At 41.6% G+C, this 14369-nt stretch overlaps 1 protein-coding gene across 1 annotated transcript in view; it reads left to right on the forward strand.

Annotated features, from left to right (window-relative positions):
* The window catches only part of SLC22A15 (solute carrier family 22 member 15), a 79134-nt gene that overhangs the window by 25600 nt on the left and 39165 nt on the right, over positions 1 to 14369 (forward strand). Inside the window, exons 3-4 of the mRNA XM_007452634.1 lie at positions 13249 to 13381; positions 14244 to 14366. Coding sequence (XP_007452696.1) covers positions 13249 to 13381; positions 14244 to 14366 — 256 coding nt within the window. The remainder of the gene's footprint in view (positions 1 to 13248; positions 13382 to 14243; positions 14367 to 14369) is intronic.

Raw genomic sequence — 14369 nt, forward strand, 5'->3', positions numbered from 1 at the left:
GGGGAGGCTGAGTTGGGACTAGTGACCTCCTCTGGGCTCGTGAGTGAGTGTGCCTTTGGAAGAGACACAGCAGCCAGATGGGGGGCTTGGGTGCCCCTCTCCGACCTGCTGCAGCCACTGCCTGGCTTGCGGGCTCACTGATACTCTGTGTATCGTCTGTGGCAAAGTTCTTAGCCCTGCGAGATCCCCGTGCTTCTAGTGGGGTATCTGGACCAGTGAAAGTGCTTTCAGGGCCACACGGCTTCGATCACTCGGGCATTGGGAAGTAGCTGTTTCAGTGGCACAGATTTTGCCTTTACAGCTTTTTCAGCCACGTTTCCAAAAAACTGCCATAGTTATGTTTCTCCTTATCTTTCTTTCTCATTAATGTAGGGCTAAAGGTGAAACTAACCGTTAGTCAGATTGGCTCTAGGAGGAAGGAAAACCCCTCAGATTCCAAATCTCCCTCACATTCCATTTTACGAGAAAGCCATTCAGTGGCTCTAAGGAAAAGATGACGAGCTAGATAGTTTCCCAGGTGTATGTAAACTTACAACTTGATGCTTGAAGTCGTGACATTGTGATAGTGTATATGAAGATGCCTGTAAGACTCTAGCATTCACTCTTATTGCATAGATAGTTCAGCAAATATTTAATTTGTGCTGGCACTGCCAGGTAAGCACTTGGGATATAAATATGCCCTTAGGAAACTCAGCATCATAGGGGAAGAGACAAGTAAACATGTAATTCACCATACATCACAGCAGAAGCAAAAATAGGAGAGAACGCAGAAAAGACAGAGTGGTCAGCCCTGCTCCCTGAGTCAGGCAGGACTTCACAGGAGGAGGAAGGGTGAATAGGAGCTCATTAGGGGATGAGGCGGGGTTGGGGACAGGCGTGGGGGCCAGGGACACAGCCCGCAGGAAGAGTAGTCAGTTTCTGTAAGGTAGCAGGCTTCTCAGAAAAAGTGGAGTGAGTAATGTTTGTTTTCCTTTGGGGAGTGGTGCCCTCCCTGGGCGGCTGCAAGGCATGGTCCTACATTATTCACGTGTGGCTAATGCAGAATCATTCACCTACTGATGGCCAAAGCAGGGAAGACGGGAAGGGCGCAACCTCCTTGGGGGAGGGAAATGACCCACGCTTGAGAAACCTTAGGGGAAAGGGCTTTTATTTACCATGCACCTCCCCTTCCATTAGAGAGGTCTCTGGTTATAGCATGTTTCTCAAACCCTGTTCCATGAAATGTCACCATACATTAGTCGGGGGGCACGACGGGCGGAGGGGCGCAGAAATGGGCAGCTCAGGTCACAAGGGAAAACTGAAGCAGAGACAGACAAATTCATGACATTGACAGCCAATGAGAAGTTGCTCAGAGCAGAGGCTGGATGTGTGTCTAAGGGTCCTTCTTGCTCCAAAGAAGTCTTCCTAATATTCATGACCAACTTAAGAAACATCTCTTATAATCTCCGTTCTAGGCCACTGGGGAAGGATAAGGCAGCACAGGACTATTCAGCGGAGGAAAGAAAAGAAAGCAACCTGGGGATGGTCTGTTTGTGTCCATGTGGCTACACCAGGGTGTCAGATAGACAGTAAGTAAAGGATAAAAGTTCAATTAACATACCATTGTAAAGCAATTATACTCCAATAAAGATGTTAAAAAAAAAAAAGTTCAATTAAAAGTTAGAAATTTTATTAAGTATTTGTATTTAAAGCATACACTGTAGAACGAACTAAATCTACTCCAAAAAATGAGTAAATAAATAAACAAAACCAACTTGGAAGTTGATTTTAAAATTAATTATTCACATCTCCTCATGCCCAGCCTTTTCCTTGTCATTTCCCAAGCACCCAGGCCACGGAACCTTCACTTCGTATTTGACATGCCATCTTCCTTTTCTCTTTTCCCTCTCCTTTCTGCCTACCCCTGGTTCTGTTACCCTAAGCCACAAGGACCTTCTTACTTCTAGTATTTCTTCTAATATTCAGTTGATTTTTTTCCATAGCTTCCTGAATGGAACACATGCTAAAAAATAGAGTCTTTACCCAGCATATTGTAGTTTCTGTGCTTGTGGTTTAACACGCTCAAATATACTGTTATATCACTAGTTAGCTCCAGAATTCTAAGACTTAACTAATTCAAACACATGGTGCACAAAGATTTTGAGGCAGATGTCTTGGCGTTAGGGCCAGAATCCACTGCTTGTGTGATTGTGTCTGAGCTGGAGTTTGTATCATCTATAAAATGGGAATAATAAATATCTATTTTAAAAGGTGGTTGTTTTGGATTAGAGGAGAATATTATATGAAAGTTGGATGGTTATTAATTATTTGGTTCGAAGTGGCATATTCCCATTTGACATCTTTTTTGAATTGAAATATAATTGACGTTCAACATTATACTAGTTTCAGGTGTACAACATAACAATTCAATATTTTTAATATTGTGAAAAGACCGCAATAAGTCTAGCTTGCATCCCTCACCGTACATAGTTACAAAATTTTTTTTCTTGTGATGAGCACTTTTAAGATCTACTCTCCCACCAACTTTCAAATGTGCAGTATGGTATTAACTATAGGTACCATGCTGTACATTGTCTCCCCATGGCTTACCTATTTTATAACTGGAAGTTTGAACTTTTTGACTACCTTCACCCATTTTGTGCCCCTTCCCCTGCCCCTCCCTGCAATCACCAGTTTGTTCTCTGTATCTGTGAGCTTTTTTTTTCTTTTTTAGAGCCCACATGTAAATGAGATCATACAGTATTTGTTTATCTGTCTTTGTCTGACTTATTTCGCTTAGCGTACTGCTCTCAAGTCCCATTCATATTGTTGCAAATATCAGAATTTCCTTCTTTCTCATAGCTGAATAATATTCACATGTATATATCACATTTTCTTTATCCACTTATCTGTTGATGAATATGAGGTTGTTTCCATATCTTGGCTATTGTAAATAATGCTGCAATGAATATGGGGGTGCATATGTCTTTCCTAGTTAGTGTTTTCATTTTCTTTGGATAAATACTCAGAAGTAGAACTGCTGGATCATATGGTAGCTCTATTTTTAATTTTTTGAGGAACCACCATACTGTTCTCCACAGTGGTTGAACCAATTTATATTCCCACCCGACAGTGCGCGTGGGTTCCCTTTTCTCCACATCCTCACCAACCCTTGTTGTTTCTTATCTTTTTGATAGCAGCCATTCTAGCAGGTATATCTCATTGTGGCTTTGATATGCATTTCCCTGATGATTAGTGATGTTGAGCACCTTTTCATGTACCTATTGACCATCTGTATATCTTCTTTGGAAAAATGTCTAATCAGATCCTCTGCCCAATTTTTAATCGGATTGTTTGGGGGTTTTGCTATTGGATTATATGAGTTCTTCATATATTTTGGGTATTAACCCTATATTAGATATATGATTTGCAAATATTTTCTCCTGTTCAGTAGGTTGCTTTTTCATTTTGTTGATGGTTTCCTTTGCTGTGCAGAAGCTTTTCAGTTTGATATAGTCCCACTTGTTTATTTTTACTTTGGTTGCCTTTACTTTTGGTGTCAAAATCCAAAAACTTATCACCAAAACTAATGTCCAGGAACTTATTACCACCTATGTTTTCTTCTAGGAGTTTTATGGTTTCAGGTCTTACCCTCAAGTCTTTAATCCACTTGGATTTTTTTTTTTTAATCTTTGTGTATTGTGTAAGATAGGGGTCCAGTTTCATTCTTTTGCATCTGGTTTTCTCAACACCATTTATTGAAGAGACCGTCCTTTCCGTTTGTATATTCTTGGTTCCTTTTTTGTAAATTAATTGACCATATATGCATGGGTTTATTTCTGGGCTCTCTATTCTGTTCCATTGATCTACATGTCTGTGACACATCTTGGATATATGTTTTTATTACTCAGATGTTAATTTTATTTTTAGGATTATATAAGCATGCAATCCATTTTAAAGCAATAATTAATTTTTTCAAATTATATTTCTGCCGTGTCAGAAAAATGATTTGTGACAGTTCCTTAAATCTTAAGGTTTGATGATTTCAAGGGAGATGCTTAAAACATATTTTGTTACCACCTTATCTCAAGCTTCACTCAATCTGTGGTTGATCTAGTCCATACGAGTGGTGTCAGATAATACCTGCTCATGGATGAGCCAGCCTTAGTATATCTGGCTTGAATCCGTTCTGTTCTCTGAGGTCTCCACCTTGTCCAGCTGGCCTGGATCACTGTAATGACCTTGAAAGGTCTTCCCACACCCATGCTTACAGTTACTCTTCCATTCTCTGAATTGCAGCTAGAGCAACTTTTCTCTTTTTTTAAAAATTTATTTTCTTGAAGTATTGTTGATTTACAGTGTTGTGTTAATTTCTGCTGTACAGCAAGGTGAGTCATTTATATATATATATATATATATATATATATATATATACCTTCTTTTTCATATTCTTTTCCATTATGGGTTATCACAGGATATTGAATATAGTTCCCTCTGCTATACAGTAGGAGCTTGCTGTTTATCCCTTCTGTATATTATAGTTAGAGCAACTTTTCTTGACATACACCAATACTTTATCCCTTTTTGAGAGATGCCATTTATTCTTAGCCTCTAAGCAGTAAGAATCCTAATATTAAACAAAAACCTCCCCGATGCTTCCTTAATATCCGGTCAATAGTTACTGTCTCAACTCTGCTTCTGCTTGCCTGCCTTTTTTCCCTCTTTAAGAGCTGGAAGGCCTGGCATGGCACCTGCCTCTGTACTAGTGATTGTGGTAAGCATCTGAACAAAAATACAGATGTTGGTTATGAAACACAAATAGATTTAGCTATAGCTAGGTCAAACTGAGGCACTGAAAATATTTTGTTTTTATATTCTTCCTTTTCTGTTAATGTATGGGAAAAGAAAAGTAGATTTCCTGCTCTTTCAATTTGCAAGTGATTTTTCAATTTGAAGTGAAATAATATAAAAAGGAACATTCTGCAGCTTTAGAATTTGGCTCATCATTAAAAATAATACGAGAGGGCTTCCCTGGTGGCACAGTGGTTGAGAGTCCGCCTGCCGATGCAGGGGCCACGGGTTCGTGCCCTGGTCCAGGAAGATCCCACATGCCGTGGAGCGGCTAGGCCCGTGAGCCATGGCCGCTGAGCCTGCGCGTCCGGAGCCTGTGCTCCGCAACGGGAGAGGCCACAACGGTGAGAGCCCGTGTACCGCAAAAAAAAAAAAAAAAAAGAAAAAGAAAAAGATAGGAGAGTCATCACTTTAATCTCTAGCCAATTAAGGGTTTGAGTGACTTATAAATTTATGATTTTTGAAATGTAAAGCCTCATAAAGAACACGTTTCAAGAATGTCACAGTCATCATATTTAGGTTTCTTATAGTTTAATTTCTGGTATCCTGGTGGTATCCTGGTGTGGGTTTTACCTTGTTACTAAATATTGACCAAAGGGACAAGAAAATAACCTAGTAATTGAGTCTAGCCTGGTGGGTGACCTCTTTCTAAAACTGTAAAAATAGGTCATCCCCCAATACGTTTTCTCAAATACTGTAGGGATCACTCTCCTAGTGTATTATTGATATATTTTGTCTGAGCTTTGGTGAAATGAAACTCTTTAGATCATACAGTAGGTATGTGATAAGTATGTAAACTATATTTGGAAAGTTTTTAATATTGAAAACAAGACAAAACATTTAAACCAAAATTGCACAATATTAGGGCAGGGGGGAATGTGGAAAGTGGATTGTAAACACATTGTCGTAAGTGCTTGACTTGGCATTCCTGGGTCAGCCATCCCCAGTTCACCTACATCTGTCAGTGAGATCTCCTGGGTTCCATTTTTCACATTCTCTAATTTGCTTTTTTAAAATCTGGCAGTGCTTTTCAATTTTTCTATCAGTTCCTGCATGTATTCCAGAAGAAGTAGGAAGATGCATTAGCCCAGCCAGCATTGACCTGAAGAAAAACTACTAGAAATTACTTTGATGCTTAGAACTGGCAGCCTAAGAATTAGAATTTGAAATTTGCTGGTCAAACATTCCTTGGGCTATGTCTTCCTAAATTTTCCATCCAAGTTGATAGTTATCCAATTGCTAGAAGGATAGTATTACAGCCTTTTTGATGAGTTTGAGAAGTTCTGCAAATGGTTCACGGGATAGTTGATGTTGGAGCAGCCACGTTGACCTCTCCTTATTGATTAAACACAAAACCAATCAGTGTGAGCCTGAACCTCTTGGCCATGTAAACAGACCAGCAGAATTGAGGTGCAGGATAGTCAAAGCTAAACTTGCAGGCCAGATCTTAAAGGGATGAAAGCACCAAAACAAACACTAAGAATATGAAAGACATGAAAGCAAGTATTTGAACTCCAGGGTGTTAACAAGGCCTAATTGTACTTGTTTTTTATTGGCCATTGTAAGAGAAGGCGTATAGCCCTGTGACAAATGCAGCCCTGTCTTCTCTAGGCCAACCTAATGTTTAATTCATTTTTCAACCTGGAAAAATATCCTCATACGCATTCCTTGTAAGTTGAAAATTCTGTCACAGAACCATCCATACATCCAAAATAAGTTAATTTTTCACAAAACAGAATTTCTCCTTCAAATTCCAAACCTCTTTTAATCATTTTATGTGAAACTTTAAAATGTATTTTACCATTTCCTTTACAGATTCTTAAATCAGGGCTTCTTAACATAACAAGCTTTTTTGATGACTCAGGCCATACTTCCTATAGTGTTTGGTAACTGGAAGCCTTGAAGAGGTTGAAGAATGTTTGGAGTAGGGGTAGTGGAGGAAGTGGGTGGAAGTCTAGGGAATGGTGAGTGGGCTGTTCAAAATCAAGATTTTAGAGGTGATGCTATTGTTGAGGATGACAAGGTCCAGGGCAGGAATTCTTAACCTGATTGCCTATGAGAATCATCTGGAGAACTTAAAAACATGTGCAGTGCCTGGGCTCTACTGCAGTGTTGTCAGGGACCCAGCCTTTGACTTCACTATCACTAACAAGTGACCCTCTTCATCATGGTCTCAGGTAGAGCTCCAGCTTTTTTTCTTTTTCTTTTCCATACACACATTATCTTTTTATTTTTTAATTTTTTTAAATTATAGTTGATTTGCAATGTTGTGTTAGTTTCAGGTGTACAGCAGAGTGATTCAGTTTTACATATACACATATATATATATATATATTCTTTTTCAGATTCTTTTCCCTTATAGTTATAACGAAATATTGAGTAGAGTTCCCTGTGCTATACGGTAGGTCCTTTAATATTGAAAACAAGACAAAACATTTAAATCTTATCCTCCTAATTTATCCCCCGCCTTCCCCCTTGGTAACGAGAAGTTTGTTTTCTATGTCTGTGGGTCTATTACTGTTTTGTAAGTTCATTTGTATCTTTTCTTTTTCAGATTACGCATATAAATGATATCATATGGTATTTGTCTTTGTCTGTTTGACTTACTTCACTTAGTATTATAATCTCTAGGTCCATCCATGTTGCTACAAGTGGCATTATTTCATTCTTTTTGATGGTTGAGTAGTATTCCATTGTATTTATATACCACATCTTCTTTATCCACTCATCTATTGATAGATATTTAGGTTGCTTCCATGTCTTGGCTATTGTAAATAGTGCTGCTGTGAACATAGGGGTGCATGTATCTTTTCAAATTATGGTTTTCTCCGGATATATGCCCAGGAGTGGGATTGCAGGATCATATGGTAACTCTTCTTTTATTTTTTTAGAGCTTCAGCTTCCAAATGGGCATTCTAAGCAGTAGGGTAGTAGAAATAAAGAAGGGGAAAAGGGCTGATCAGCCATCTCTTAAGACCTGTTCCTGGAAGTTGCCACATGATGCTTCTGCTTACGTTCATTGTGCAGAACTTGATAATGTGGCCGTCCTAATTGTCAGGGCTATTGGGAAATTTATGCCCAGCTAAACATTCTCTTCCTATGGAAGAAAGGAAGAGTGGCCATTTCCAAACGGGCTAGATTCTCTGCCCCAGAAAGGTAGTAGGTTACACAGTCTAATGATGTGATCTTCACACGAGCTGACAATTTTGAAGTTTGGCTATCTGCTCCCATCTCACGTTCTCAGGTCCATGGGTGTAAAAGGAAAAACAGCCTCCAGTTGAGAGGGATCTGGTTCAGTGAGTGATTTCCTCTGGGGACAACCAAATTTCAATAAGGGTGAGAATGGAAAGTACAGAGGAGTTAAAGAAATAGGGGGATTTCCTGATCGTGACATTATTTCACTACCATCCTCCTATGTCTTCCTTTTCTCCTTAACCAGCATGCATTTTGTTATAATAATAAACACTCCTTTGCAAATCCCTGCAACTTCCTGGTACCTCTCTCCCTGTGGAATACTCCTGGGAACCCCCCAACTCCCCACCTTCTCCTCACAAAGTGGATAAGTACAAAACTCAGGTGTGCGTTCGGTATGGCAGTCGTGTGACATTTCCTGTGAATGGGCCATGTCCCATTCTGAGAAGGGCCTGTCTTCTTCCTCCTTAGACTTCTAGCTCCCCCTCCACTTACACTCCCTTCAACAGTCGACCTCACTTGATATTTCAGTGAAAAAGCAATGATGCAGTCCAGCAAGGGTTCCTTTACTACCTGCTTCTGAACCCACATTCTGCCTTCCTCCCACTTACAGTGGAACCTCCCTGCTTCTACAAAAGGCTACCCGCTCTACTTGGTACACTCAAGCCCCTTCCTTCTTGCTTTTCCAAGTACTTTTCTCCTGCAAGGATAGCTTCTCTGCCTGCAGTTCCTCAAGCTCGCCCAATTCTTCAACCTTCTCCAATCCGGCTGCCATTCACACTCTACTGAAATTGCTATTTTTGTGTGTGTGTGCGGTACGCGGGCCTCTCACTGTTGTGGCCTCTCCTGTTGCGGAGCACAGGCTCCGGATGCGCAGGCTCAGTGGCCATGGCTCACGGCCCCAGCCGCTCCACGGCATGTGGGATCTTCCCTGACCGGGGCACGAACCCATGTCCCCTGCATCGGCAGGCGGACTCTCAACCACTGCGCCACCAGGGAAGCCCGAAATTGCTTTTTTTTTTTTTTTTTTTTAAAAATTTATTTATTTATTTTTTGGCTGTGTTGGGTCTTCGTTTCTGTGCGAGGGCTTTCTCTAGTTGTGGCAAGTGGGGGCCACTCTTCATCGCGGTGCGCGGGCCTCTCACTGTCGCGGCCTCTCTTGTTGCGGAGCACAGGCTCCAGACGCGCAGGCTCAGTAGTTGTGGCTCACGGGCCCAGTTGCTCCGTGGCATGTGGGATCTTCCCAGACCAGGGCTCGAACCTGTATCCCCTGCATTGGCAGGCAGATTCTCAATCACTGCGCCATCAGGGAAGCCCCCGAAATTGCTATTTTTTAAGTGTCCATTTTGTTTCCAAATATAACTGTACATCTCTGTCCTCATGTTAAGTTGACCTCTAAAGCAGCATTCGACATAACTTGACCACCCCTTTCTCCCTGAATCACATCTCCTCTTGTACTATTTGTGACACCACCCTCCCACCTGTTTTCTTGCTCTCTCTCCGACCCCTGATTGTGAGTTTTCTGTGGCGGTTCTCTTCTACTCAGCCTCTGAATGTGGAAGTGTCCTGGGCCTCTGTCCCGAGCCTTCCTCCTTATCTCTAAGTTCATAACCCCTCACGTCCTCTCTCTAGAGCTCAAGACCCACATCCAAATGCTAGCTTGGCATTTCCACTTGGGTGTTTTTTAGGCATCTCAACCTCCACGTGTCTAAAGAGAACTCTTAAATTTACCACCACATACCTGAAATCCGTTTGCCGCCTCCTCCATCTCGGTAAAGTCATCACCATTCACTGAGTGGCTAAAGTTAAAAACTTAGGTGAAATCCTGACTCTCCCTTTCTCTCCTCCCCGCTGCACATCTCATTCATCAGCAAGTCCTGCTAGTTCTACCTTCAAGATCCATCCCACGTTCATGTAATTCATGTAATCCCACCACCATTGCTTTCATCCTAGTCCAAGCCCCCTTTATCTCCTGAACTATTGCAGTAGCCTCCCTGCTCCCACTTTTCCCTGTTGTAATGCATTCCCTAAGTGTGGCCCAGGCTGATCTTTAGAGACATAAATACAGTAATTCAATGTTTTCCCTTTGCACTGGAATACAATCCTAGCTCCTTACTGTGGCTCAGGGCCCTGTATGACCTGATGCCTGCCCACCTCTCTGGCCTCATTTCTTGCCACCCCCATGAGAGGCGCCCTGATGTGTCTTTGCCTTAGGGCCGTTGCAGTCATCCTCATGTCCAAACAGCTTTTCAGGGTTGGTCACCTTCTCATCATTCAGGTCACAAGTGTCACCTCCCCAGAGAAGGCTTCCCTGAGTACCTTATGTTAAGAAGTTTCCTCCCAGTCTCTCCCTCTGTGTTTACTTGTTTAATGCCTAGCTAACGCTACTGGAACTTATACTCCATGAGGGCAGGAACCAAGTCTAGATCGTTCGCATCTGTATTCCCAGTGTTTAGAATAGTTATTAACCTCTAGTAGAAACTAATCAACTATTTATTGAATACCGGAATGAAAAAAGCCTGGAATGTAGTTCAGTTTTTTTAATCATATTGCTTCCATCACTCTCTTATTTAAATTATGACTGCCACCAAGAGAGGTAACTGCCTGATTACTATTTCTAAGGGCAGTGTCACACTAGACTACTATTTCTAATCCATGAAGAGCTAGGAAAACCAGTTAGTTAATCTTGTTAAAAACTGCATGTGAAGGACAGAAGAACTTAGAAGTAAAGCACAGCATTAGTGAGGGGCATTATTCTTGTTTACTTTCCAGTGCCTAAATTTGTGTGTGTGTTGTTGTTGCATAAAGATGTACAGAAGCTGTCTTGTCAGGATCTTTATCAATCTTCTCTTACAGGAAATACAAGAGAAGGAGAGAAGTTAGATGTGCTTTGGGCCATAATGACTGGTTGTCAAAGTGTGGGACAGGAGTGGTCTGAAAGACAGAGAAGGGACAACAAAAGGGTGTCTCCATGTGAGTTTTCGAGAAGGGGTTTTCTTAAACCTGTCTTTGCTGAGCCTAGGAAGGGGGCTGTGGAGGGGAGAGATGAGCATTCTCTTGGTTCTCTGAGGTCACCTCTGAGACACAGGTTGCTTTATAATCAAAGATCACAGTAGCACATCACGAGGCAGGGCTTTAGATAATGACATTTTAAGCAGAGGATGACTGCTTCCTCTTTGAGTTTATAAGTTTCCCTAAAATAGAAGGTACTAGTGCTCAAGGGATTATTTTTTATTGTGGTAAAGTATACATAACATAAAATGTATCATTTTAGAGTATACAGTACAGGGGCATGAAGTGCATTTGCATCTTTGTGCAGCCATCACCACTGTCCATCTCTACAACTTTGTCGCTATCCCGAACTGAAACTCTATCTTCATTAACCAGTAACTCCTCACTCTAACAGCCCCTGGTAACCACTCTGCTACTTTCTGTGTCTGTGGATGTGACTACTCCAGGTAAAGGAAAAACACTCCTCTGGTTTCTCCTCTACTGGCAACTGCTTCCCTTCAGACACTTCTGCCGTGGGAGTGCGTGTGTGTGGAGGGGCAGGTTCCCACCTCCAGCCGTTCTGCCACACCGGCTGGGTGTCCCTGCAGTTCAGTTCAGTTCTGACACCATCTCCCTGGAGTTAGCGTCAGATCCCACAGGTTAGGGTTCAGTCCCAGAGGACTGCCCCTGCCACTCCCTTGAGACACCAATCACAAGTTCAGACTGCTTCCTCTGCTTCTGATCAACTGACTGTAAATCAGAGGGTCCTAGGACCTCCTCCTTCAGTTAGATTAATTTGCTAGGGCAACTCACAGAACTCAAGAAAACATTTTACGTACTAGATCACTGGTTTATTATAAAAAGATATAACTCAGGAATGGCTAGGTGGAAGGGATGCACAGGGCAAGGTATGGAAGGATGGAAGGGACACAGAGCTTCCATGCCCTCTCTGAGCTGACCACCCTCCCAGCACCTGCACATGTTCACTAACCCAGAAGCTCTCCAAACCCCTTCCCTTTGAATTTTTATGGCGGCCTCATTACGAAGGCATGATTTATTAACCCACTGGCTGTAGGCAGTTGATTCAACCTCCAGTCACTCTCCTCTGCCCAGAGGTCTAGAGGGTAGGGCTGAAATCCCAGTCCTCTATTCACATGGTTGGTTCCCCTGACATCCAGCCCCCATCTAAGGGGCTTTCCAAAAGTCACCTCATTAACATAAGCTCAGTGTGGTTGCAGGGGGCTTGTTATAAATAACAAAAGACACCCATTTTACCTTTATTGCTCTGAAGCTTTTCCAGGACCTGGGAAAAAATCTAAATATTATAAAAAAAGGATACCCCTGTGTTTCTTACATAGGAAATTACAAGGATTTCAGGAGCTGTGTTCCAGGAACAATGGATAAAAACCAAATATATGTTGCTTATTGTAAATTACAATATCACACTCATAATTGGAATCATACAATATTTTCCCTTTTTGTCTGCTTATTTCACTTAGCTTAAGGTCAAGGTTCATTCATGTTGTAGCTTTCCAGAATTTCATTCCTTTTTAAGGCTGTATAATATTCCGTTAGATGTATATACCACATTTTGTTTATCCATTCATCAATGAATGGACATTTGGGTTCCTTACACCTTTTGGGTATTGTGACTAATGCTGCTATGAACCTTAGTGTACAAAATCTGTGAATCCCTGCTTTCAGTTCTTTTGTGTATATACTCTGAAGTGGAATCACTGGATCATAAGGTAATTGTATGTTCAATTTTTCAAGGAAAGTACTCAAGAGATTTTAAACCCATTAATTTATTGGAGAAAAGGACCGTTCATTTTTTGCCTCATGTAAGTCGTGTAAAACGTTAGGTGTCAGAGAAATGGAAATTAATGGGATACGGCTCCTCCTGTCTAGAAACACAGGGACTTAGGATGAAAGACGTGACCAACAGATGAGTAAGTAATTAGCTGTTACATACTGTGCTCAGTGCTGGCACAAGATGTGTATAGACTATTGTGGGAGCACTTTATAATAATGATTTCTGGGGTTCCTGAAGACAGAAGCTCCTTGGGTGTTGTCCTGGATGAATGTTCTACTGAATTCCGGTTAACAGTGGTAATGCAGTGGAGAAGTTCCAGTATTCAAGTTTTTGTTGTACATTTGGTTTTTTTAATAGCTAACTCCATCCATCCATCTTTTCTGTGACCTAAATATCTGCCTTCTGTTTTTTTCTTTCTCTAGTGGTTTTTAATTGCCAACAGATCTTACAAAGTGAGTGCAGCAAGCTCTTTTTTCTTCAGTGGTGTGTTTGTGGGAGTTATCTCATTTGGTCAGCTCTCAGATCGGTTCGGAAGGAAAAAAGTCTATCTCACAGGTAATCTCTTAGTGTTCATGGACTGAATAAGAGGAGTTATTTCCCTAAAGTTCTCAGGGACCATTTCCTTAAGGTTCTCAGGGAATTGCCATGTGGACCCAGAACTGATTTTTATTTCACTGGCAAGAGGCTGAGTTGATTCTGGCCAAGCATTTTAAAGTGACCAGCATACCAGAGGAAGACCAGATATTTGCACTGTAAGCTTTTCATGGTTGTGAATTCTACAATCCCTGGATTCTAATTCATGCCATGTTTCTAAGGAGAACAAAGATTGAGGCAGTCTACTAGATCCATTTCCTTATATCTTGTGTGCTGATTCATTTCAGATGAGCTCTGTAGGTCTCAGCATAGTCCTCTTGACAAGCTGAGTATGAGCCAAGATTTTTCAGTTTCCAGCATTATTGTTAATAATTGAAAGCTGCGCATGACAGAAATCAACTTGTAACAAAGAAAACCTCAGTTTTTCTTGATAGTCTTTTTGTTTTGTTTTGTTTTGTTTTGTTTTTTTTGCGGTACGCGGGCCTCTCACTGTTGTGGCCTCTCCCGTTGCGGAGCACAGGCTCCGGATGCGCAGGCTCAGCGGCCATGGCTCGCGGGCCCAGCCGCTTCACGGCGTGTGGGATCTTCCCGGACCCGGGCACGAACCCATGTCCCCTGCATCGGCAGGCAGACTGTCAACCACTGTGCCACCAGGGAAGCCCTTCTTGATAGTCTTTAAGAGAAACTATTTTAAAAAAATAACATAGCTCAGAAAATTTAAATTCACAAAGATTTATCTTTACAAACTAATGAATATAATACATTACGTTCATCAAATGCTGTTTTGCCTATGCATTATTGAATAGTGTTCTTCTCTTTCTAGGTTTTGCTCTTGACATCTTATTTGCTATCGCAAATGGGTTTTCCCCCTCATATGAGTTCTTTGCAATAACTCGCTTCCTGGTGGGCGTGATGAATGGAGGGATGTCGCTGGTGGCCTTTGTCCTGC

Source organism: Lipotes vexillifer, unplaced genomic scaffold (assembly GCF_000442215.2).
Source record: "Lipotes vexillifer unplaced genomic scaffold, Lipotes_vexillifer_v1.1 scaffold1343, whole genome shotgun sequence".
Lineage (NCBI taxonomy): Eukaryota > Metazoa > Chordata > Mammalia > Artiodactyla > Lipotidae > Lipotes > Lipotes vexillifer.